This window comes from Ictidomys tridecemlineatus, chromosome 8 (genome assembly GCF_052094955.1).
Source record: "Ictidomys tridecemlineatus isolate mIctTri1 chromosome 8, mIctTri1.hap1, whole genome shotgun sequence".
In the NCBI taxonomy this organism is placed as follows: Eukaryota; Metazoa; Chordata; class Mammalia; order Rodentia; family Sciuridae; genus Ictidomys; species Ictidomys tridecemlineatus.
This window is the reverse complement of record NC_135484.1, coordinates 15938144-15964566: the sequence shown is the minus strand read 5'-3', so window position 1 is coordinate 15964566 and position 26423 is coordinate 15938144. Positions and strand designations below refer to the sequence as shown.

At 42.7% G+C, this 26423-nt stretch overlaps 2 protein-coding genes across 7 annotated transcripts in view; one reads left to right on the top strand and one right to left on the bottom strand.

Moving 5' to 3' along the window:
- Positions 1-26423, top strand: part of LOC106144752 (uncharacterized) — a 190912-nt gene that overhangs the window by 22635 nt on the left and 141854 nt on the right. For 3 of the 6 annotated variants that reach the window (XR_013424778.1, XR_013424777.1, XR_013424779.1), the window contains one exon: positions 4242-8672. The gene's annotated coding sequence lies outside the window, so the exon portion shown is untranslated. Of the gene's footprint in view, positions 1-3432; positions 3648-4241; positions 12188-19658; positions 19742-19939; positions 20087-20307; positions 22220-26423 lie in introns of those variants that run through there. The other 3 variants (XR_013424775.1, XR_013424774.1, XR_013424776.1) reach the window with 3 other exon arrangements.
- On the bottom strand, positions 997-10750 carry LOC101975669 (UL16-binding protein 1-like). The gene is made up of 5 exons (XM_021723881.3): positions 10627-10750; positions 4610-4873; positions 4117-4389; positions 3436-3558; positions 997-2074 (listed from the first exon to the last, which is right to left on the bottom strand). Exons 1-5 carry the CDS (start codon positions 10706-10708, stop codon positions 2070-2072), a joined length of 747 nt encoding a protein of 248 aa, XP_021579556.3. The 5' UTR covers positions 10709-10750; the 3' UTR covers positions 997-2069.

Below are 26423 nucleotides of genomic sequence, written 5' to 3'. Positions count from 1 at the left end.
TATTCTTCATATATTTTGGATATTAATCCTATCCTTGAATAAGTAACAATTTTTCAAAGTAGAGAGTGTTCTGCTGTTTGAATGTAAAGATTTGATTTATTTCTACTGGGGGAAGGAAGAGAATAAATAGAACTGTTTTTTAATTTTCTCTCCACTATGTACACCCATTCCCACATGCATACAACTTACTTCTAATTGAAGGTGAGGTCAGGTTGAGGAATAACAGTAACAACAACAAAATCACTATCAAGTGTGCTGGGGTAAAACCAGGAAAAATTTCATCCCTTAAGCACATTTGTTTTGAGCCAACAAAATGTTTGAGATCGCCATCTACACTACCCATTAGTTTAGGAATGATCTTTAAATTCTACTTACATAAACTAATGTAGCAGAGTCACTGGTTTTATTTACTCTACAATGTGAAGGAAGCACGAAATGTCACTCATTCTCTAGTAAGTTTTATTGGTCAGGGTTCTCCAGGGAAACAGAACCAAGAGACTTACTGTAGAAATTGGTCTATGGATTATGGAACCAAGAAATTCCAGTATTTGTGTGCAGGCTGGGGAATCAGGAAAGTAAGGGGTATAATTCAGATTGAACCAAAGACATGGGACTGAGGGCTGATGGTGTAAGTCCTGATCTGAGTCATTAAGTCTGAGAATCAGTGATGGCTTGTCATATCCCAGAACCAGGGAAGATGGACACCTCAGATCACACAGAGGAATCTCACAAAGAATCTTGCTTTGGGTTTTGCTGGGGGCCCTGAAAGGATTAGATGATCCCTGCTCACACTAGGGAAGGAGATTTGTTTTCTCAGGCTACTGCTTTCAGAGCAAATCTTTGCCAAATACACCTTCAGAGAAACACCCAGAAATAATGTTTTTTGTTTTTGTTTTGTTTTTTACCAGCTATCTGGGTATCCCTGAGGCAGTGGGTTGTCACATAAAATTAACCACCACATTGATTGATTGCATAAAAAACTCCAAACCAATAAGATTTTTTTAAAACAGAGATGTTTATTTAAATATAACAAAACAGACAGAGTCCCTGAAGTTAATAGTGAAGGCTGCCATGGTATTTTAGAGACATATTGCACCATCTTCAAGGCAGTGTTATTTAGCTTTTCATCATTGTGACAAAACATCAAAACAGCCACCTAGAGGAGGAAATATTAGTTTTCGGCTCACTGTTTCAGAAGTTTTAGTCCAAGTTTGGCTGACCGCATTGCTTTTTGGCCTGAGATAAGGCAGAATATCCTGGCAGTAGGAGCAGTGGCAGAAGATATCGCTCACATTGTGGTAGCAATAATAAGTAATTTATTCTTTTTTAAAAGAGAGGGAGAGAGGGAGGAAGGGGCCTAGGACATAAAGAGCCCTTCAAAGAGTGACCCAACTCCTCACCTCCTAAAGTTTTCCTCACCTCTCAATAGCACCAGAGTCAACACATAGATCACACAGATCTTTGGGGGACATTCCAGATCCAGTCTATACAAAGGTCTACACAAAGTGTAGAGATGTATTTGATTACCCAGGACCAGGATGGAAACACCTTGTTGAGATTTCCTGTTCCAGCAGCCAGAGGCTAAGTGTACAATTCCATAGGTTAGCAAAGGACTTGGCCTAATGTATTAACAAAGAGTGCAGAACTGGACTATCACAAAACAGAATAAGGGGCTCAAAGTTGAAGCTGAAGTCACAATATCTTCATGGGGGTCATCAGATCCTGGGGTAGCAGGGGCCAGTGGGTGGCAAAGGAAAGGTATGTGTGGCTGCTATAATGGATGGGAAAGTGAAAGCAGCAATCAGAACAGTCCGACTCTTGCAGAAGTTGATTATGGCTCGTGGTGTGCCTAGAAGGGACATTCACAACGTTCTTCTCAATCTCACTAGATCTGAATAAGCAGAGGAGCTCTAGGCCACATGAGAACGTCTGACATGCTGGAGGCCTGTGGGTTTGTACTTCAATCTTCATCTGCTCTATGGAGGAAGAGCAGGTAGTAGACTGGCAGAAGACCAGTAAGGACAGTTATTTAACTGAATCACATTTCCAGAAGCTTCTTGGGAGCATCTTCAACCTTTAGACAAGAAACATGTTACTTCAACTCTCTGAAGAAATCCTACCTCAGTTTTCCTGGGTGCTCACCTTGGGTCATGTGTTCTCCTCCACCCACAACCCAAGGGTCCTGCAGCCTCTACCACCCTCCTCCCTTCTTTCTCACAGGCCAGAGTCAGCCCCAGCCCTGCTGTAGGCCTTGGTGTCTCAGGACTGAAGCTTTAAAAACTGGATCTGCTCCTTGACTGGGAGCCTGCTCCTCCTCCAGATAGGAGGGGCCATAGGACCTGGGGGTGGGGAGAACCCTGTTGAAAGAGGGGTTCTTGGAATCTGGTTCCCAGAACTTGGGTGGGGTTATAGACACACATCTTTCTTTCCCCTTCTCCCTCAGCCTCTCCTTACCTGGGAGCAGTAGAGCTCTAAAAGTGACTGGCCCTGCCTACTCCCTCCACTCTGGTTAAGTCAGCTGGAGCATCAGACTCCAGCAGCTGCTCAGCCCCACCAGTCTCTGCAGAGGCTCTGCTCAAGGCAGAGGCTGCTGAGCTGGCTCAGGATCTGGAGTCTGCAGGAAGCTGGGTTCCAGGGCCACAGCCCAAGGTTCAGTGACTGGCCCTGCCTACTCCCTCCACTCTGGTTAAGTCAGCTGGAGCATCAGACTCCAGCAGCTGCTCAGCCCCACCAGTCTCTGCAGAGGCTCTGCTCAAGGCAGAGGCTGCTGAGCTGGCTCAGGATCTGGAGTCTGCAGGAAGCTGGGTTCCAGGGCCACAGCCCAAGGTTCAATCCTGGAGTCCTAAGAGTCCCCAGAGAGCTGGCATCCTCTGCCTTCATCCTGAACAGACTCTATTCCTAGTTTTCCCTTCAACTGCCAGAAATGAGCCTCCTGTGGGAAGGCATCCCTAAACTCCAGCTTCAGAAAGGCCTTCTCTGCTCCCTATCCTGGCATTAGCCGTACGATTTCTCTTTTTGACTGTGGGTATGGAATTCCTTCTTCTGTACACAATGAATGGAGCTACCATGCTGCCATCACCCAGGATGGGATATTTGCTTTCCTGTTTCTGTTATCTCTTCGCCACATACCACTGGGCCCCTTTTTTTGTAGAAATCTGGTCCGAGTCAGGCCTGCATAAGCTAAAACCCTTTAGAATCCACAGGCTGCCTTGGTATGGCCCCTCCTCTTTCCCATGGACCCTAACAGAGAGGATTTCTTAGGACTCAGGGCTCAGAATGGCCAAGCTATTTCTACCAGTGATAGGAGGCCTGATTCTTCTGTCTCAGAATGAGAAGGACCAGTCAAAGTGCAGACTGGGACCTTGGAATTTACTTTCTTGTCCTCATTTCTCACACAGCTGCCCCATGTTTCTCTGTCCATTATGCCCACAGCACCTGTCAGGAATATCTGGAGGCCTAGGTGGATAAAGTAGGTGAGGATCCAGAGCAGGGCCCAGGGAATCAGTGCGATGGCTGCGGACTCCTGGAAGACTCTGTCTGGGTTGGCGATTGAAGGTCCTGAAGTGGAAACACAAGACAGTTAGCCCTTGTTAAGAGCAAAATCTGTGGAGATGCCTGCTCAGCTCCTGCTGCCCCACATCATTCAGGCAGGCACATAGTTCCTAGACCTCTGCTATGTGGCAGCTGCTGTGACAGGTCATGAAGACTAAGGGAGACAGGAGAAGGGTCTTGATCTTAAGAATCTCATATAGATAAAGGGAGAAGCCTGGGTGACAATAAAAATCATCCTTCCTGGTGGCAGAATATGAGGTGACCCATGAGGATGGTGGTGGAGAAGGGTCTCAGGAGTTGACACGTGAAGTGATTCACAAGAATTTCCAAAAAGAGACGAGCAAATGCCAGACCAAAGCATGTGTACTGAGGAAGAGGCATTTGGAGGTGAGAAGGGAAAAGATGGGAAGACTATACCTTTGGCTGTTAACCCAGGTCTGAGTCAAGGTGGATTATGCATCTCACATACACACACACACACACACACACACACACACACACACACACAGGTAGCAGCATCTCATGTGAAAGCAGCTCCCACTTCCTCCCCCTCCTGCCAGTTACCTGTTGGCTCCAGCTCTGCCTCCCATTCCTTCAAGTTCTGAAGCCAGGTTCTACAGTCACCCATTGAGGTCTTGTGTAAGAACTTGGTCATTTCTCTGTCATTTTCCCACTTTTCTTTCATCCAGTTGGACCCAGGATGAACCACTGTCCACCTTTTGTTGTCTGAGTCAAAGCGAAGCCGCATCCGGCCATTGAAGCCAAACTGCCAGGAGCCGCTGGTGCATCCACTGGATTTAAGCCTACAACACATCCTGCCCTCCAGAGTGTGGAGACCTGCTCCCATTAGAGAGAGATCAGCCTCCTTGCTTAACAAATCCTTCGTCCCACCCAGTCCCACCTTCCCTGGTCTCCTTCTAATCTGGCTGTGTTCTCTCTCCAAACCAGCCCTGACTGGGCTTTTTGGAACAACCAACACCCATTTTTTTTTTCATGGACACAATGATATCACTAAACCCAGTATCAGCTCTCATGTCCCTGGACCATCCTTACTTACCTTTGGCCATGTCATTTTCTGCTTTAGTGTCAGCCAGTTTCTGTTTTAGCATATCCCCCATATCTCTCAGTGTGGCTTTCTGTTCTTCCCAGGTGATTGTGGCACTAATTTTCCCTCCCAGGGCACTCAAGGATTTGATCTTGTCCAGGCCACAGTCATAGGAGAGAAAATTCTTGTGGTCCACCTGGCCTTGGATCATACACCATTGCTGTCCAGGTGCTGCCTTAGAATTGATGGTGAAGTCATAGCAAAGGGAGTGAGTCCCTGTGAGGGAAAAGGGCGAGTAAGGTTGGGCTGGTGAGAAAGGACCCTTTAGGCACCCTCTCCCCATCCCTCTGAAGGGCTGAGCTGGCAGAGCAAGAATGACCCTTCCCAAGCTGTGTGCTCCACCTGTTTATGGTGGGCATGTTTCCTTGTTTCAGGCAGATGGGGACACTACTTGGCAAGCAACCTCATTCCCAGGACATGGCTCACTTCCCCACTGCCCATTGAACAATGCCTACACCCAGCAGCACAGGACCTTGCAAGGGCAGTGCCAGGCCTGCTGTGAGGGAAGGGCCTGCATGGCAGAGGATGTGGAGAAGCAGTGCCCTGGACTGCAGGGAGGGGGCAGTGTGTATGCTGAGTCATGGTGGGCCCAGTGATCATGGGATCACAGCTGCATGAGGGAGAGTTTCTAATTATGGTTCATAGCTTGTAGCTTGACTGTTGAGAGACAGCACTTGTGTGCCAGGTAATTGCCTTCTTTTAGGATAGAAGGTAATATCCTACCATGAATGAAATGGAAAAATCCATAAGTTCAAAGAACGGTAGTAGAGGAGGGATCAAAACTATCTGCTTTAGAGGATCCGAAAGTGTTTATGCCAGGTTAGATGTAATAGGAAAGGCAGAAATATGTCTAGTCTGCTGTGCTTTGTAAGAAAACCTGGCAGACTTTTGTTTATCAAGTGTATTAGAAAATATCAGGTATTAGGCTGGGGCTTGGGCTCAGTGGTAGAGTGCTTGCCTCATATGTGGGAGGTACTGGGTTCAATCCTTAGCACCACATAAAAATAAAGGTGTTATGTCCAACTACAACTTGAAAAAATTAATAAAAAATATCAAGTACCCCAAAACAGAACCAAAATAGAGAAAAGGGAGAAATAATATCAGAGCATAGCATAAATAAATAAATTAGTGGCTAAAAAACAGCAAAAAAGATGAATGAAATAAGGAGCTGGTCCTTCAAGAGATAAACAGAAGTGATAAACCTCTCTCCTTTACCTAGTTAGCTAGCCTAACTAGGTAAAGGAAAGAGAAGACTCAAATAAATTCACACAAGAAAAGGAAGACTTTGCAACTGATATCACGGAAACACAAAGGTTCATTACAGATTATTAGGAACAAAGATATCCATGTTTGTTATTATTTGTAAAAATTTGGCAACCTAAAAGAAGTGGACAAATTCCTGAACACTTACACATACATACCTTACCAAGATTGAATCAAAAGAAATAAAAAAGCTGAGCAGACCAATAAGAAGTAACAAGATTGAATCAGTTGTAATAGCCTCCCATCAAGAAAATCCCCTGATCATAGAGCTGTACTGCTGAGCTCTACCAAGCATTTAAATAAGAACAGTTTCTAGTTCTCCTTAAGTTATTCCAAACAATAGAAGAGAAAGAAATTCTTCCAAATACATTTGATAAAGCCAGAATTACCATGATACCCAAACCGGACAAGAACACAGCCAATATTCTTGGTGAACAAAGATGAAAAAATCCTGAACAAAGTATTAGCACACTGAATTCAATTGCCTACTGAAAAGAGTATTCATCTCAGGGATGCAACCAGGGTTCAACACTAGCTTCAATAAATGTAATACCCCACATTAATAGAATGAAGATGAAGAAAAGGCATTTGATAAAATCCATATCTCTTCATAATAAAAATGCCAAACCACCTAGGCAAAAAGGAATATATCTTATCAGAATAAAGGACATATGAAATAAGCCATCACCTAACATCATAATAAGTGGGTAAGCACTGAATGTTTTCTCTCTCCAATCTGAAACAAGAGAAGGATGCTCACTTTTACCACTTTTAATTAATGAAGTTTTGAAAGTGCTAGGTAGAGCAATCAAGCAAGAGAAAGAATAGAGTATCTAAACTCAAAAAAAAGAAAGAAATTAAATACTCACTGTTTGCAGATGAGCTGATGAGCTGACCTTACATATAGAAAACTCCAAAGACTTCACCAAATACTATTAGTGGTGATAGATGAATTTAGCAAAGTTGCAGAATACAAAAAATAAAATTATTAGAGTTGTTATATATCAATGGCAAATAATCTGAAATAGAAATCAAGCAAACAATACTATTTATAGTAACTGAAAAATATACAATAGCTTGGAATGAATTTAAACAAAGAGGTAAAATATCTCTACAGTGAGAGCTATAAAGTACTGAGGAAAGAAATTAAAAACTACACACACACACACACACACACACACACACACACACACACAAATCATAGGAGAAGATCACCATGTTCATGTTTTGTTCAAATGTCTATTCCACCCAACGAGATCCGCAGATTCAATGTAATCCCTATGTAAACATCCAGGGCGTTCTTCACAGAAATAGAAAAGACAGTTCTATAATTTCCAGGGAACCACAAAATTGCTGAAGAGTCAAAGCTATCTTGCAGGAAAAGAACAAAGCAAGAGGAGTTACATGAACTGACTTCAAAATACACGACCAAGCTGGTGTAATCAAACAGCATGGTGCTGGGTTACAAACAGAAGCAGGGACCAATGGAACAGAACAGAGAGCATAGAATTTGACCCACACACCTACAGCAGCCTATTATTGAAAAAGGTGATAAGAATGTGCAGTAGAAAAATGACAGTATTTTCTATATATGGTATTGGAAAAACAGGGGAGGGAATCCACAAGAAAAAGAATAAAACTAGACCCCTGTAGCTCTTCACTTAGAAAAATCAACTTAAAGTGTATTAAATGGGCTGGGGGTGAAGCTCAGGGGTAAAATGCTTGTTTACCATGCAGAAGACCATGGAATCAACCCCCAGTACTTGAAAAAACAAACAAATAAACCAAAAAACTGAAGACTTAAATGTAAGTTTTGAAGCTATGAAGCTACTACAAGAATATGTAGTGAAAATGTTTCAGGACATTGGAATGGGAAAGTCTCTGAAAGAATTTGGACAAGTCTCTAAAAGCACAGAACACAAAATCAAAAACAGACAAATAGAAGAGTCAAATTAAAAAATCCTCCACACATCAAAGGCAACAATTTTGGGAGTGGAGAGAACCTACAGAATGTCAGAAAATATTTGCATATTGTACATCAGATAATAGGTTGATATCCAGAATGCATATGGAACTCAAAGAACTTAGAAAACAAATAGGCTGATTAGAAAATGGAGAAAAATCTGAAAAGACATTTCTCAAAAGAGACAAGTAAAATGGCCAATAGGCATACAAAAAAGTACTCAGTATCACCAGTCATCACTGAAATGCAAATCACAACCACAAGAAGATATTATCTCACTCCAGTAAGAATGGTTGTTAACAATAATACAAAAGAAAATAAGTGCCTGCAAGAGAATCCTGCATATTGTTAGCCGGATGTAGATTCATAGTGGGGGAGAGATAGGGGGGCTTAGGCAATCAGGGCAAGATGGCAAGTGAGGAGGTTGGGCAGGGTCAGAACAAAGGAGCATGGGGAGGGTCTTCTGATGAGGTCAACTTCCTGCTTGACCTAAGTGCTTGTGGACACAAACAGGAGACCCAGTCAGACAGACACTTCCATATTAGTGCTCCCAAGCAAGAGATCCAATAGGAAAACTAAAACAGATGCATGGACAGAGGGGGCACCATTCAATAATAGTGAGGAGAGCATGAACAGGGGAGCAGATAAGGAAAGGAGGAATTCCACAGACCATCAAAAGAACAGGCCCAAACTCCCCCACCAGATTCCCGGGTCTGAGGTCCTTTTTCTCAGAGAAGTCTTCTCTATATCTTTTTTCACATTTGCAATAAACCTACTTCTTACTTCCTATCTTGGTGTCTTGTTCTTAGATTTTTTGCTGAATGGAGTCAATGATACTAGTACCTCTAGGTGGTAATAATAGGGATACTAGGAAAAACAGTATTGAGGTCCTCAAAAATTGAAAAATTGAACTTGCATATGATCCAGGAATTCCTCTACTGGGTAATAGCCAAAGTATATAAAAACAGTCTGTCAAAGATCTGCACTCCCATGTTCATTTTAGCACTGTTCACAAAGGCAAAGAAACAAACAACCTAGGTGTCCATCAAGTGATGAACAGATAAAGACAATGTGGTACCTACACACACTGGAATACTATTTATCCATAAAAAGAACAAAATCATGTTCTCTCCAATACAATTGATGGAAATGGAGATCATCATGTTAAGGGAAGTAAGCCAGGCACAGAAAGATAAGCACCAAATGATCTCACTTGCATGTGGAATCCACAAAAGTTGATCTCAGAAGTTGAAATTAGATGGTGTGGACAGTAAGAGGGATGGAGGGATGAGAAAATGTTGATAGAAGGGAACTAATAGATAACAGTGAAATTTCTGTTGTGTTCTGGCACAGTAGAGAGACTATAGAAAACTGTAACATCCTGTTTATCTCAAGAAGCTGGAAGAAAGAATTTTGAGAGAGAGGATGGCAGAATAGAGGAAGGGCACAATTTCCCATAGTTCCTTAGCAGCAGACTTAAAACATGGGAAGAGTGCTCCTTAGAGAGATGGGTAGGTAACTAGGGGAACTGTAAAAGAAACTGCAGAGACATAGAAAGTCAGAAACTTTGAATATAATAAAAGAAATAATGTGTTTAGAATTGTGCCAGTTTGGCTGGCAGCAGCAACTGTGGTTGCTGAGGGGAGGAGGGGGGGGGACAGCGGCAGATTAAAATATACATGTCTGTGAGAACCTGTGGAACAGAGAGGGAGGCTGAACTCAATGGACCCAGAATTGGTAGGGAAGCAATTGATTGCAAAGCAATGAAAACATCTCAGCCCACAGGCTGATAGTTCCGTGGGAACTGGGTTGCCAGCATAGGAGCCACTGCTAGGTGCTGTGCAGCAGTGAGCAGACTGGAGATCAGGAACTCAGAAAGGAAGGTGAAGTGAACCCAGAAGGTGCCCATCATGATCTCCAGAGTGTGCTTGGACCAGAGTGACTGAACTAGGCTCAAAGAAACCTGTGCCTGCAGCATATGGCCTCCAAATACCAAAGAGAGTGAGAGAGTGCCCATTGATGATATTTTAAATTTCAATTTCATTTCATAGTTTTATTGGTGTATTATAGTTGTCATCACGGGTGACATTTGTTGTCACATTCGTAGACGCACAATATAGCAACGGAATTTGACCAATATAATTCCCCAGTATTTCCTTTCTCTCCTCTCCTCCCTTCCCCTGGTCTCTTTCCTCTACTGATCTCCCTTTGCTTTTCATGAGGCACCTCCCCCACCTTTCTTTACCTTTAAAAGAAAATTCTAAAAAGTAGATATCACATGAACTTGGAAGCGACTGGGTTGTCATTATGACTTAGGAGGACCTGTGATAGAGACATCTGTGCTAGGCAGAGGGGCCAGGAGCAGCAGTTCACGGCAATTCCTCACTGGAAACGCACAACACAGCCAGTAAATGCCACCCGCAGCGGGAAAACGCACACCCTTTCACAGTGACTCATTCTTGCTCCTGGGCTCTTGGAGAAAGAGGCTCTGATTCCTGCTTTCTGAAGACAGGGGTGGCACTGGGGACCATTACCAAGCCATCTAGCTCTCCCCTGTCATCTCGCTCCCTCACATCCTCCTACCCTTAGTTTTTCGTCTCTTTTCAGCTCCCGCGGCTCCTCCCTAGGCGCAGGGTGCATAACCTGCTGCGGGGACGTGGTCCGGTGGGACGGAACGTGCAGGGGAAGTCTGGGGACTGAGAAGGGGACGGAGGTGTCCCGTAAGTTCGATCCCGCAACTCACCGGCCGGCGACGCCCAAAGAAAGTGGGGCGGGAGCTGAGCCAGGACGCCAAGAAGGAGCGCCGCGCGGACAGATGCGGCCATGGGCCCGGCGCTCAGGAGAACTGGGAGACCGGCGGCGGCGCTCAGAGGCTTTAAAGCCGGAAACCCCCCGCCCCGCCCCTCGGGGAATCCGCTCCGCCGCCTCCTTCCTCCTGCTGATTGGTTCCGGCTGTTGCCCCGCCCCGACTTTCTACGTCACGCCACTAAGTTGGCCTTGGGCATCCCCGCGTTGTCGTTTTTCCCTCGGGTTCCCCTGGCCACCGTGCCCTTACAGAGGCGTTGGCTGAATCACCGCCAGGTGCAGGACCCCGCCTGGGTCCCCTTCCTGCGACTGCGCGGGACCGGGACGCGTCCCCAGCGCCTCCCGCTGCCTCCTCGCCGCGGCTTCCGCCCTCGTCCCGCCGCCCTGGCGGTTACCAGAGAAGACGAACCCAAGGCCGAGGATAAAGTTAGGGCCTCCGGCCAGAGCAGGTAGCGACCCAAGTCGGAGCAGAAGAAAAATCTGCCTTTTACAAAACATCAGCAGCCGCCCGCTGACTGGCCCCGGGACTGGCCGCTGACTTCCACTGACTGCCCCAAATCCCCGCGCTGCTTAACCATTCTGATGTGTCGCCTTCCTCGCCTCCTTCTTTTCCTGTCTCCTCTCCGGACTTCTTGGGCCCGAGTGTTTAACCATTTGCATCCCCACCTTCCGACTCATCCCTTTATTAAAATACCAAAAAATTTCGGGCTCCTAATAAGGTGCCGTCTGAAATCAACGTGGTTGAAGGCAGTTGTTAGCTAGCCTGCCATCAGCGATAGTTTTCAGCAGATTCTGTGCCCCTGGCCCGAAAACTTTCAGGAAAGACTCTCTAAAAGCAAAAGCACCTTCTCCTTTGGGAAAAGTTCTCGGACAGTCAGGAAGAAAATGCCTAGCTCAGCTGCCACCTGGAGGCTTGCAGAAACAATATTTTTCTTTTTCTTTTGAGGTCCTGAGGATTGAATCCAGCAGGGGCGCTCTGAGCCGCATCCCCTGCTCATTTAAAAATTGTTATTTTGAGACAGGATGTTGCTAAATCATCCAGGCCATCCTCCAACTTGCAATACTCCTACCTCAGCCTCCAAGAAGCTGGAATCACAGGCATGTGCAGCAGCACCTGGCTATAATTAACCTCTCAAAATTTCCTTTGGTCAATTTCATTGTTATCTCGAGATCCGATCACGCAACCACCATTTAAACACCATTTAAATAGCTTCAAATACACATTTCAGGCCAGTGTAGGCATGAATGAAGCGATCACCTGAGTCTGAGAAGACTCCGGCTTCTTGATGAGTGGGTCCTGGTCTGAGATCTCTCACACTGCCATTCAGAGGTTCAGACACAGGAACTACACACAGGACCCCATCTCATGGCCTCAACCTCAGGAGCCTGTAGAATCATGATGACTGAGACAGGGATGCCGCCAGGGTACGCCTTTGAGGACAACTGCAGAGACCATAGTAAAGAACTGAGGGGAGATGCACATGCAGCTGTGGATTGAGGTATTGTTTTGTCCCAAATGATTGTATGGGAAAGGGACCCTCAAACACAAGAAGGAAGAGAGGGCCCTGGTGAGTCATAAGTTTGGCTAAGTGCAGGGCACTTCCATAATCTTGTCATTTGCCCCTTTTATTCCACCAGAGAGCATTAACTGACAGAAGTGGAATTGATGCAGGAAAACGTTAAAAAAAAAAAAAAGAGTACAACACTCATCAGTCAAAATGTCATGACTTCTATTTCTGAAAGTACAATCTACAACCCATACTCTTTCAGTCAACTCTAGAGCTCATTCATCCCCATTTGGGATCTGGTTTGAGCTTGGCAGCCAGGAATCTATCTGTACCAGGCAAGGGGCAGGAGTGCCCAGATATGCTCTCCATCTCCTTCTCACCTGGCCATCCTTCCTATGTCTTTACGCAGCCCTCTGTTCCTTCTGTTCTCCAGGTAACCGGCCTGGTTCACCCAGACTCAAGAGTTAGGAGTGCCAAGCCCTTCCCAGCTGCCTCCTCCCAGGGATTACCCAAGGCTCCTGTCCCCAGATGTATGCATGGGAGCCACCAAGTACTGTTCCTCCTAAGTCTGTGTACTGCCCACCCTTTGTGTTTCTGTTGTCCTGTAGCCCGCCTTCCACATGGTCCTCTTGGGTAGAGATGTTAATGAATCAGGCCAGAATCTTCTCTGCTTCTTTATACCTAAGGAAATCTGTTTGCAGTCATCCTGTGCACCTGCCCTGAAGCAGCAGCGTCAGGCTCTGTGCATGGTTCAGCAGTCCTATACTTTACCACAGCCTGAGGATCATGTGATTTATGGTCAATAGGGGCTTATCCTCCCCACTGGTGGCTGTGGAGGGTAGGACATCTTGTTCATGTGTCCATTTAATGGGGAGAAGACTCAATGGGTGGAGTCAGAGTGGGATTCAGGTTCTCTCCCCAGTCTCAGCCCAGGTTGCTCTCCACAGCTGCCACAAGCCACTGGCTCTTACTTCCCTCTCACTTCTGCCCATGACTTGCTGGCCTCATGATGACTGAGACAGGAATGCTGCCAGGGTACGCCTTTGAGGACGGCTGTAGTGACCATAGTGATGAACTCAGGGGAGATGCAGATGTAGCTGTAGATTGAGGTATTGTTCCAGATGATTGTATGGGAAAGGGACCCTCAAACACAAGAAGAACCCTCTCTTAGCTCCTGCTTCCCATGGAAATACGATTTATCACATAACCAGAGGGCCATACTTTCCCAGTAGTTCCTTTAAAAAAATTGATTAAACAAAAGCTATAAAGGGATATGTATATTCTCAAAGGCCTCATTCCTTGAAATGTATAAACAATCATCACAATGTGAGGCACTCTTACTGTGAACTCAAGGACTAGAGAACACAGGAGAGAATTGGTTATTTATCCTGGGAGGATGAGGAAGAGATAATGGCAGGTGATATTTGTGTCCACCCATGAAGGATGACTGGCTCTTGGCTGGGGAAGCAGGTACTCCAGGCAGAGGAATGTGCCAGATAGAGAGCCTGGAGGCAGGACAGAGGGGGCTGGTGGGTAGACAAGGGAGGCTCAACCATGGGGTATTGGGAAGGAAGAGATGGTGGTGGTGAAACAGGGCAGGGAGGGGGTCTGGGAGATCCCAGGGCAGTTGTGAGCCTGGGAGAAAATCTGTGAGAGAAACAAGCTCTCTGCGCCTCAGTGGTGCATGCAGGTCCACACGGTGCATGCCTGACACACTCACTCCAACATGCACACTCAGAGTGAGGAGAGCTGAGGTCACCTCAGATATGCCGCCAACTCCTTTTCTGTCCTTTGGTCCCTGTCAGCTCTGAATTTTCTCGGAAGGGGTCAGGAGCTTTTCCCAGTTTGTTTTTGTTCCCGTGATCCTCCCTTGAGACCTTCCAGAAACACAGCTCATCCTCCCGTGTTCTCCCATTTCCCCTCTATTCCTGAAGCATGGTCTGGCCCAGGATGAGAGAGCCACTCTCCACACGGGGGCTTCTGTGTTGTGGCATTCTCTTCTTGGCCTGGGAGCCAGGAGAAACTTCCCCCTTCATCCGAATTCCTGACACACTCTTGTCACCCATAGGCTTCCAAGTCTTCCAGACCCCACCTTATGGTATTTACCTGTCCTCTCATATTTTACATGCCCCTTGTGCCAACCAGTGAGAACAGGTGTGGGCAGCTAAGTGGATTCTCTGCTTTAACATAAACACAAAAACTCCTCATGCATCTCTCACATGAACACCTTCCTCCGTCCTCCTCACACATTCCTCCACCTTCCTTTGTCTTGCATTTTAGCCTTTATGATTCCAAGAATCAGCAGTTCCAACAATTATACTTTCAATTGTGGTTTCAAATCTCCTGTTTAAACATAGAAATATTTAATATTGCGGGGGCAGGGGGAGACATGGGTTGTGCCAGCAGCACGTGAACAACTATGAGGGACTTAACTCTTTTTCGGGAAGAGTTAAAATCAAGAATCAACAAATGGGATGTACTCAAACTAAAAAGTTTTTTTTTCTCAGCAAGAGGAAAAATAAGAGAGGTAAATAGGGAGCCTACATCCTGGGAACAAATTTTTACCCCTCACACTTCAGATAGAGCCCTAATCTCCAGAGTATACAAAGAACTCAAAAAATTAAACAATAAGAAAACAAATAACCCAATCAACAAATGGGCCAAGGATCTGAACAGACACTTCTCAGAGAAGGATATACAATCAATCAACAAATACACAAAAAAATGTTCACCATCTCTAGCAGTCAGAGAAATGCAAATTAAAACCACTATAAGATACCATCTTACTCCAGTAAGAATGGCAGCCATTATGAAGTCAAACAACAAAAAGTGCTGGCAGAGATGCGGGGAAAAGGGTACACTTGTACATTGCTGATGGGACTGCAAACTAGGGCGGCCAATTTGGAAAGCAGTATGGAGATTCCTTGGAAAGCTGGGAATGGAACCATCATTCGACCTAGCTATTCCCCTTCTCTGACTATTCCCCAAAGATCTAAAAAGAGCATACTACAGGGATACAGGTACATCAATGTTCATAGCAGCACAATTCACAATAGCTAGACTGTGGAACCAACCTAGATGCCCGTCAATAGATGAATGAATTAAAAAAAATGTGGCATTTATACACAATGGAATATTACTCAGCACTAAAAAATAACATGATCATGGCATTTGCAGGGAAATGGATGGCACTAGAGCAGATTATGCTAAGTGAATTATCCAATCCCTAAAAACCAAATGCCAAATGTCTTCTTTGATATAAGGAGGGTGACTCAAAACAGAGCAGGGAGGAAGAGCATGAGAAGAAGATTACCATTAAGCAGGGACGAGAGGTGGGAGGGAATGGGAAAGAGAAGGGGAATTGCACGGAAGATGGGAGAAGACCCTCATTGTTATACAAAATTACATATAAGAGGATGTGAGGGGAAAGGGGGAAAAAAGAGAGAAATGAGTTACAGTTGATGGGGTAGAGAGAGATGATGGGAGGGGAGGGGAGGGGGGATAGGAAGGGAATAGGAAAGGCAGCAGAATACAACAAACACTATATGGCAGTATGTATAAATGTGGATGTATAACCAATGTGATCCTGCAATCTGTACATACCCCATTTGAATCAAATGTATGATATATGATATGTCAAGATCATTGTAACGTTTTGAGCAACTAATAAAAAAACAAAGTTCTAATTGTTGTCCTTTATTTTAATGTGCAGAGCCTTCTTGCTACCCCAAGTTGAACATATAGCATAAGTAAACATTCTTTTAAAAATAATTTAAAAGATTTGTGATAAAAATATAACAAAATTATGATTACAACCATTTTAAGTGTATAATAAATGTTTTCAGCCTCTGATATTTTGGTGTTTACTTCTCCAGTCAAACCTGGCCTGTCTTGACTGATACACTTCTTTTAAAATTTTTAATTTTTTTCTTTTCCTGTTCAGGGTATCTGGTAAAACAATGCACATTGTTAGAATTTTCAAAAATTCAACCTGAGCATTTCAGGTCTTTCATTGCTGAGGTTAGTGATTTAGGTGGGTTGCATATTTGGACTTTCTCTTAAATATTTGGACTTTGTCATCATATTTTTCATTTGTTGTGCATTTTGGGGATTTCTTTCTTTCTCTGTTTTTGTATTCTGGCTACTATACTGAATTTTCTTCTGCTGGTTCATGAGTTACACATTCTGTTTTTCTTGTCATATTAGTTACCCTTCACTTATGACAAATGCTAATGTTTATTTGCACTTGTCATTAATTTTGCTTTGTCCCTAATAAAAAATATCTGGCATATTTTCACATCTCCTCTGTGTGCTACCTTCAGCCCTATTGCCCTGAGACTGGCTCTTAATTATGTATCTGGGTTATTTATAAGTATACTTCTTATTTTCTGTTTTCAGTTTTTCCTTCCTCCCCTTTGTTTTTCCACAGTCATAATCTTTAACACATTACTCCAGTAATTGAACACATTGGCTCTCTTGTCTTCTTCCCCCCCCATTATAGTTGGGGTGCTCTCTGCAAAAAAGTACTTTCAACTTGGATCTTATAAAAAAAGTATTGGTGCATTATAATTATACATAATAGTGCGATTCACCATGACACATTTGTATATGTACAAAACGTTATTTGAACAATTTCCTTCCCCAGCCCTTTCCCTATCCCTCCTCTGCTCCTTTTCCTGATCCACTTGCTTTACTCAACTAATCTCCCTAATGTTATTGTTATCATCTTAATTAAAATATTATATAAGCGGGATCAATTGTGGTCTGCTCATACATGGACATAGCATGATTTGGTAGATCTTGTTCCCTATGTCCTCCCACCTCCCTGTCTCTCCCTCCCCTTCCTTTATTGCCAACTTGGGTCTTTAAGAGGAAAATATTCTTTAGGCTTTCTATTTCAAAATATTCTTAGCACACTTTGCAGACAAATTCTAAAGCTCTCTTCTCAAGTTCCTGTCCCTTGGCTATTCAAACACTAATCTAACCCTGCTCTGAAGGGTTTTGTAGTTAAAATTATCAATCAGTTGAAGCCCAAATAAAAAGATCTTTCCAGGTTACCTGAGTGGGTCCAGTGTCATCAGATGAGCCCTTAAAATCAGAGGACTTTCTCAGGATAGAGACAAGAAGGATTAAGCAGAAGGAAAAGTTACTCTAAGCAAGAGAAGAATTAGATATGCTGTTGCTGGATTTGAAATGTGTGGACCAGAGATAGGCCTCTTAAAGTTAAGGAGTGCCCTGCTCACAGCCAGCAAGGGAGTGGATTCTGCCAACAATCTGAATGCCCTTGGAAGCACATTGTTTTCAAAGCTTCTGCATAAGAGTTCAGCTGTTCAACATCTTGATTTTGACTTTGTGAAATCCAAAGTGGAGACATCAGTTGAGCCAACTCAGATTTCTGACCTATAGAACTGTAAGGCAATAAATGTGTTGATTTAAGCAGTTAGGTTTGGGGTAATTTGTCATGACTGTGATAGAAAATGAATACCAACCCCTTGCCATTTAAATGAGAATTTGCTTGGATATAAAATTCTTTTCTTCAGTGCTTTAGAAATAATATTCCTTTGTCCTCATGTAACCAGGGTGGCTGTCCAGGAGTCTGTTGCTGTGCTTGCTTCTTACTTGTTTCTCAGGGCCATGTGGGAAGGGAGCCAGAAGGCTGTGCTGGTTTGTCACATCTGATGAGTTTTACAGTCTACTTGGCTGCCAGTCATGGTCTCTTGGAGGTGGGGAGGTTTAATTCCTTTCCCTGCTTCTTCTTAGGTGCACTGGTAGATACGACAAATTCATTGCTTTTGTTTTATTCAGCTGCTACTAGTCTCATCTTCCCCTCACTTTTATAAAAATCAAGTTCATTGAGGTAATTTAGAACAACACTTCTTTTTGAATTTAAAGTCCCTTATCTTGGGAAGCATGTTAGAAAAATGTGGGCATTTGTCTAATTTATACAGCATATTACCAGGCTACAGACATAAAAAGAGATGTATAGTATGACTTCTGCTATGAGTCATCTTACCAACCTGTAAATTCTGAAAATCATATTTCCAGGTGGCACTATGTTCAGGTTTGTAGAAGGGAAAAAATTCTATTTTTTTTCAGTAAACACTCTTTAGTTTTAGACAAAAATGAATGCTGGAACAATAATTCACTTTCACCTCCAGGATTTTCTAGATTTTATAAAACTAGTCCATGTTATCTTAGATGTATTGTAATAATGATAGATATTTTAATAAAATATACAACCCTTTTCAGTCATTGGAAGCACATGTTAATCATAGGCTCAAACACAGATATTATGAGATATTTTATGACAAAGATGAATATATTGTAAGTAGATATAAATATTTTTAAAGATCAGACTTAGGCTGTGTGAAGTATAGTAACATTTTTGTTGTTGAAAAGAAATCATCAATTTTGGATTTAACATACAGAATGGCACCAGGAAAAAGTAAAAAGTCAGGAGAATTGAACCTTTAAGGGTACAAAAGAGCAAGAAAATTATTACTAGAGCCACCTCCTGGGATGCCTGGATGTTTACTGCCATGTGAGTGGTTCTCTGCCTAGAAATGGCATAAGTCACCTCCAGCTCTGGCTGGAGAATATTTCATGACCTAGCAACAGCAGACAGGTCCTACTAGAAATAAACCTACTTCAAATCTTCTTCTTATTTATTTATTTTACTTCATTTGTGCTTTTTAGTTATGCATATCAGCAGAGTGTGGTTTGGCATATTTATACAAATATGGAGTACATCTTACTCTAATTAGGATCCCAGACTTGTGGTTGTACAGATGTGGAGATTCACTGTGTTATATTTCAGATCTCCTTTTGCAAAGCATTTTATCTAAGATCCCTCCTCCCCAACAAACTGACAAACAAGCAACACCAGCAATGATGATGAACACATTGAAGCCTCTGACTCCTGCACTACTGGATGAGAATTAAAAATAGAGTGAATTAATATTTATTTATCTTTAAAAATGGTGGTTGAAGATAAAATGAGAAGCCAACAACGTGCATTTCTCATGAGAGTATTTTGCTTTGTAAGGCTTGTGCCAAATATTGAATTTGACCTTGAAAAAACCTGATAGTAGCTTTTTTCCCTTGTTTTCTGATTTTTTATCCATAAGACATTTTTTTTTCTTCCACATTATTAAAAAATTGCTCCTTTCAAAGGATGCTATCCATTTTTGTTACTGTCATAATATTTCATATCTTTTTATATCAGTAATTCTTATCTCAAAGGAATATACTTCGCCTTCTGTGTGATTTCAGCTTGTAGAAAGTTCTTACCAAGTACTATTTGAACTCTTCCTTTCCCTTCTCTTATTTTGTAACAATGATTCCTTAAATTGTTTTGGTCTCTAAAAGATGCATCTTCCTGGTTGTAACATGGAGTGTCCCTGTCATTAATGTTCCATGGCTGAGTCCAAGTGCACTGCAAATAACGCCTATTTTTTCACAGATGCTGGATTCATCATTTGTTGGCAGCCCTTGGTGGGAAGAGGATGGCTTGGGCTCTGAGAGGAAGTGGAGATGTAGCCTATGGTGAGTACGTGTTAAAATCATCAGGATTAAGCAAAAAATATCAGTTGAAATACATTGAGTTAAAGGAAATTATTTATAAATTATTTTTACCTTCTTAATGTTGTTATTGGAATGTTTTGAATCATACATTTGACATGCACTAGACTTCTTTTAGAATTTTGAGCTATAACTTCTGATTATTTTCTGTTTCTATTGTAGGTTCTGCTGTTTCTCATTCTCTTTGTCATATCTGCCTGATTATCATAGACAACATGTGGGATATGCTGTTTTAAAAGTTGCCATTCAAAAAATTTGAAGTTTAGGATATTTCCTTCCTCCAGAAGTACTTTCATTAACTTGGTAACCGTAAGTCCGGAATTGCTTATTTCCATTTTAGGAGTTAAGATATTTGGGGCCATGCAGAAGCCTTGAGGCTGGGCTGCAGTGGGTCTGAAGATGGTTTCCTCCAGGTCACCCTTCCTCTGAGGGTCCAGTCCTTCAGGATCACTCCCCAAAGAGCAGGGAATTTATCACGGTCCCTCATTTTGGCAGGGCCTGGAATTCAATATCTTCTTGCTTTACTCCAGGAGGCTATCCAAACCTGCATGAGTCACTAGGGGAAGTGTCCCATTCTTGATCAAAATACTGCTGACATCATCGCCATACCACTCTATCACAACTAGGAAGCCATCAAGTGAGGCTAGGAAACCACCATAATCAGTATCTCACCACAATAGCCACAGCTCTACTGCTGGCTCTGGAATCACACTGTGCCTGTAAGCATCTGTACCCTCAGAGTGGATGCCACAGGCCCTGCTCTCAACCTTACCAAGCCAGTGACTACAGCCCAGTACCTCTGTTAATGGTGCAGCAAAGAAACCACATGTCTTCACAACCAGTGTGGCATCAGAAAAAACAGATGCCTGGCCTCTGCTCCAGTTCTGCCACATTTGATTGACAGAATCAAAACACCTCCAGGAGTTAGGTTGCAAAGGAGTCTGAGAAATGCAGCATTTAGCTTTTGTGATTTCTGTGGTATAGAAGGTAGAAGAAAGAAGAAACTGGATGTCCTGCTCCTGTTTCCCCTGTCCACCCTTCAGTTGAAATGCAATTTTGTTACAGTTTGAAAACCTACAAAAATAATGTATATCTTGCTTATTGACTTTTGATATATACCAGGTACAGTATATCTATATACCTTTACCTGTATATCTCCATACACAGTTACCAAAAAGGCAGCAAGATCAGTAGTGATTTGAAGCATGGGTTCCAGAGTCAGCTGGTGTTCAAATCTGTGTTTGTATGTGATGTGGGTACCTATGTTTTCTCAACCTCTCTCCCAGATATTTTATTTCCCTATCTCTAAAGTAAGTGGAAGGACAATCTACCTTGAAATAGTGTTGTCAGGCTCAAATAAAATAATACATGCAATCATCTAAGTGTAGTGCCTAGCTCATGATTCCATGAAGTAAACTGCAGTTCTTTTTGTTATGAGTAGAAGAAGATTGAGGTGGTAAAACGAACTGATATCATCTTGACAAGTCACTTAATTTTCTTTAGGTCATTATGTTGTGGTCTTTCAGATAAGGAAGTTGTCCTCAACAATCTATAACATGAATATCCGAGCTAACAATCTCCAAGTCCTTTCATGGAGAAAGTGAGAAGTGGAAGAAGTAACTTACTCAGCATTTACAGTAAGCAGGAGGAGTGCCTGAACACTGACCTGATGTCACAAGTGGAAAATTCCACACCTGGCCTCCCGTGATGGGTTGCAGCCACTATAAAGACTCATTAAAAGTATTTTATAAAATTATTTTTAGGCCATGCATATAAGGTATATATGAAACAAACATACATGAATTTTTTGTTTAGACTTGGGTACCAAGTCTAAACAAATTGAAACAAACCCCAAATTTTGTATAACAAATTGAAACAAACCCCAAATCTGAAATGCTTCTGGTACCAAGCGTTTAAGATAAGGGATATTCTTGGGGATGTGGTTGTAGCTCAGTGTACAGTGAGCCTAGCCTGTGTTAAGGCACTGGTTCAATCACCACATTAAAAAACATGTTTTTTTAAAGATAAGGTATATTCAGGTGTATTATTATCACTTTTTGTGAACTTCTGTAATTTTAATTTATCTGTAGATGTTGCCTGAGAGTAACATGATAAAACTTCCATTGAGGCATTTGAATCAGAGGCCAGTGAATTTGCTAAAAACCAGAGGCACTTCAGTCAAAGAATGAGGTGGAGGAAGCAAAGGTGACTAGCCAGGTTTTTCCGGGGGTGGGGTGGGGAATGTCTGAGTGCAGAGGCCTGGCAGTGGAAGTGGTAGAACATTTGCTTCCATGAAAAACAAGTGAGAAAAGGTTGTTTAATTCAATCATCAGCTACCTGGTTGTGCACGCCTTGGGAGAGCAATTGTGTAGTTTTGTTATCCTCAGGATGATTGTTGTTATAAAGTTCAGATAAAACAAATACACATAACCAAATTGAAAATCTTTACTTTTGCTGCGGCTGCTTATGCAGTAGAAGGTGTGCCCAGCATTCCAGTGTTTGATGAATGATTAGTGCCCCTGTTTCCAGCCTTTCAAGATTCTAGGCTTTCAGAGTACTTAGTGGAAAGTACCCCCTAGAAATGAACTAAGCTTGTGTCAGTACAGATACAGTGGCTGCAGTCAATATTAGTTGATATTATATGACATATTACATTGTTCAATTGAACCAGTTTTAATTCTCAAAGATAAGCAACATCCCAGAAAAGGAGCTTATGATCATAAAATTCTATACAGGGTTCTTGAATCATCTCTCAATATTTGTTTATATGACAAGGATTTGTATCATGTTATATACTCTTTTTTCCCAATTAACATATTCTAAGGGAAAAAATAAAGATCTTGTGCAAATGACCTTTTATAACAAAATAAACTTCCAGAAGGTTAAAAAAATAATGGAAAACTAGGCAAATAAATCCTCTCACAGATAACAGAAGTTTCCATTAACTGCTGCTCTCATTCTTGATCTCAGCACTGCAGGTTTAGAAAATTAGAATTTCTGGGGGCTGGGGTTGTGGCTCAGTAGTAGAGCACTCACCTAGCATGTGCGAGGCCCTGGGTTCAATCCTCAACACCACATAAAATAAAGAGATTGTGTCCATCTACAACTAAAAATAAAGTATTTTAAAAAAAGAAAAGAAAATTAGAGTTTCTGGGCTTGCAGATGGGAATACTGTGCCACAATGCTTGCTTAGCCTTGGGCTTGATTCTCAGCACTGGTGGGGGAATGGGTGGGGGTGACAAGAGAGAAGAGAAAATAAAAGGAAATCAGAAATTCCTAATAGCTATAACTGTCACTGACATGAGCATTAAGAGAACTGGACATCCCAGTTTGGGCATATGTGGAAATTCCAAAAATTGGGCAGATACATACATACTACACTAAGTAGTTCCATAGAAGGAACTATAACAATATACTTGGTTGCCAATAGCTATTAAAGGAAGCATGCTTTCCCAAAGCAGTTGATAATAGACTTGCTCAGTGATTAGTAAATGATGGGATCATGTTTCATATTTAAAGCAAATTTCTAATCATAGAGTGTTAATTTGCAGATCCACAGTATACTAGTTGATTGGGATGAAGGAGCTGTGTTGTTTTCTTTTTGGCACATACAAATGTAAAAATCATTATTTTCATTGTCATCTTCATAATACTCATTATCAAATTTGGATGTGACTTCATAAGCTTTGTTCTTTGAGACTCAGTGAAGGCCTGTAAGATGTGGGTCAGAGATGGACAAGGTATGTAAGTCTCTGAATCTCACCTGCATGCACCTGTTGGTTCTCTGCTGAGTGACAAGGGTTCAGGAAAGCACAGGGTGAGCTGGGATATTGGTTAGAAGAATCCATTTGAGTCAAAAATTTGCAGAGGAGAAACTCATTTCAAGCTAGTGTCCTTGTTTCTATTAAAACAAATCCAGCTATATTATGGAGTAAAATGCAAAACTGTTCATGATTTTTTTCCAGCAAGAATCAAGAACTTCAAAAAAATTTCTCTCTTGCAGAGGGCTTTGAAATGAATTTCTTGGTCCTTAAGTGTAAAACAAATGCTCACTCATGCTCTTTAAACATTTGCAGACCAGATCCTTGCTTAACAATCTCATTCGACATAAAAAAAGCACAAAGAGAAAACCTGATTTGTGAATGTATGCCTTCCATCTTCAAGTTAACCTTGGATACTTGTTCTTGGCCAATTAGAAAATTCAGAGAAGGCATGATTGGGTGGCTTATGGAAGAATCTAAGATGGTCCATGATATTAGATTTAGTCTCAGTCCCTCAGCAGTAGAAATATGTATTTAAAAAGAAAGAAGGAAACCTGAATACAGATAACAGATGGGAGTGAAGTCTGAAGTGCTGAGTGAGGAAATGGAGCCCCAAGACTGAGTCCAGCAGTTGAAAGCACTTTGCTAACTGAGACGGGAGGTGGACTTGCCTTCAACAAGTTCATCTCAAGTCGGTGTCCTTGGCTGCTGTTTCATCTTCATGGCCTGTGGTCGGTGATTCACCAAACCACTTCCACTGCTAAACTTTGCTTTACTCCTTGGCTGTGGGCTTCCTTCTAATTCTGGCCCTTGGATGCTAAAGGCACACTCCAGGCTCCTGGAAGAATGAGTCTCAGCAGGAAGGAATCTCCTTAAATCCACCCACCACAGCTGGGAAATGGCCCCACCAGAGGGTGAGCTCCTTGAGTGCTATGCAAGTGTCAGCTGTTGTTCTTGCCATTTGCTCCCTAATCCTCTCAAGAGCGCCAGTAGGAATGACATCAAGAATGTCACATCCATGCCTTCTTCTGTGTTACTAGATAAGACATCAGAGCTTCAAGAAGTGCTTTAATCTGTGTATGTCCATATGAATATTTTCTCATCCTGCTCTCCTGGTGGGCTCCTGTGTCCTGTGCTTATGACCCCAGCTTTGGGTCACCTGTCTCAATGGGTCCCCCATCAGGGACTCCCTCCTGGGTGCTCCTCTGATGTGGCTACATAGTCTCCTCATTTTTCTCCAATGTTTGTGCCTCCATGGCCCTTGATGGACTGAGAGCATCACAAGGGCCAAGGGCAAAGGCTATTCATATCATCTCTGTGTCACTGTTACCTAGTACTGTCCAGGACATGGAATGTTATCAAATCCATGAACAATAGGGTGCATGGATGCATGAGTAAAAAAAATAAATAGCACTTAAGAATAGTAAGTTCTCAAATGAAAAGTTCACCCTGGTTTATGTTTCCCTAGAAGTTCTTATCAAGTCTCCTGCTCTACAGCCTTGGCCCCTTTCCAGCAGGTTGGGGTTCAAATATCCCTAACACAACACTTAGAAAGAGGGATTTCTTTGGATCCTGCTGGTTTCAGCCCAATTGACCCTTTGGAAATTGTTGCTGAGCCTTGTGCTAGAAATGTCCTTGGTGGTCAGTGTCTTGTGAAGAAAATACACAGTTTTGAGTAGGATTAGGTGAGTTTAAACCAGTTCTTCTGGTGGAAATTGCCTTTAGCCCTCCCACAATTATTTCATACTAATGAATTCTGAGTGTTCTTTAGAAAGTTGGCAAATACTCTGGCCTTATTATGGAAACAACTTCTCAGCCCTCACACCTCCTGGTAAGAGATTATTGACTGCTATTATCTGCATGGTATTCATTGACATGTCCCAAATGCTGCAACCTTTATTTAGTACTCATATTTTTGTTTCTCTCTCATAGATGCACCCATCCCCAAATGACTTTACAACCCATTCTTCCACAAATGGACTGACCCTGATTTCTAAAAGGGAACTCCAAAGTTGCTTGCCCCACCTCATATTGTCCCCTCTCAGCTTTGAAGCAGCCAGAGCAGTAATTGCCCATTCTCCTTACAGCAATAAGAGTTCCTAAAATTAGAGGGGGGAATGAAACCAGAATTAGATGGGCAGTCAGCATAAATGGTTAAAGTGAATTAGGTCTAATCAAGGATGCCAATTTTGAGTGAATCCCCCGAAGTGGGAGACTGTCCCTTGAGGGACTGAAATGTTAATTTCTTCAGAGCCCTTCCTCCACCCTTATCAAGAACCTGCCCCTGCTCCAACCTGTTGCTAAGGTAACTTGTCCCAGGATTGGCCCCTCCCTATAGGAAGCTATAAGGTTGTTAATGTGTTGTTGGATGCACCATCCTGCCCTTCTGCCTTCAGCGTACCTGTTTCCCAACTTTTGGTCATCCCACTGAGTATTTTCTAGGCCTTCATGTATGCAGGAAGGAGAGAGATAAGTTCAGAACAAAGAAAGGTTAGGACATTTAAAAGGGCAGAACACCTCATTTCTGGGGATACCAGGATACCAGCTATGGCCCCCTTCTCCCTCCCAGGAGAAGTCTATGTTAACGCTTTTTAAATAAACTTGCTTTATATGCTTGCCTTAGTGAGCTTCTCTAATGTTCAAACTTCAACATGTGAGAAAGCAGGATTCATCACCTCTAACCAGCAGTATTACCTACCCCCTTCCTCCTGCCCTGTTTGGGTTCCCTTTTCCCACCCTATCTCTGCCTCATCATCTTACATTCCCTCCCCCTTGAGTAAATGCAGTGATACATTCCTCAAAATGCCAGTGAACTGGCCTCAAAGCAAGTAATGGTATTTTTCCTGCTGCCGTTTGTCTGGGCTGACTGACCCTCTTGCCTATTG

Coding starts and splice junctions, on each gene's coding strand:
- LOC101975669 (XM_021723881.3), bottom strand. CDS start 10,708: ATGGCCGCATCTGTCCGCGCGGCGCTCCTTCTTGGCGTCCTGGCTCAG. Junction 4,390..4,609: donor AGAAAATGACATGGCCAAAG/GTAAGTAAGGAT, acceptor TAATGGGAGCAG/GTCTCCACACTCTGGAGGGC. Junction 3,559..4,116: donor GGCAGAGCTGGAGCCAACAG/GTAACTGGCAGG, acceptor TTTCCACTTCAG/GACCTTCAATCGCCAACCCA.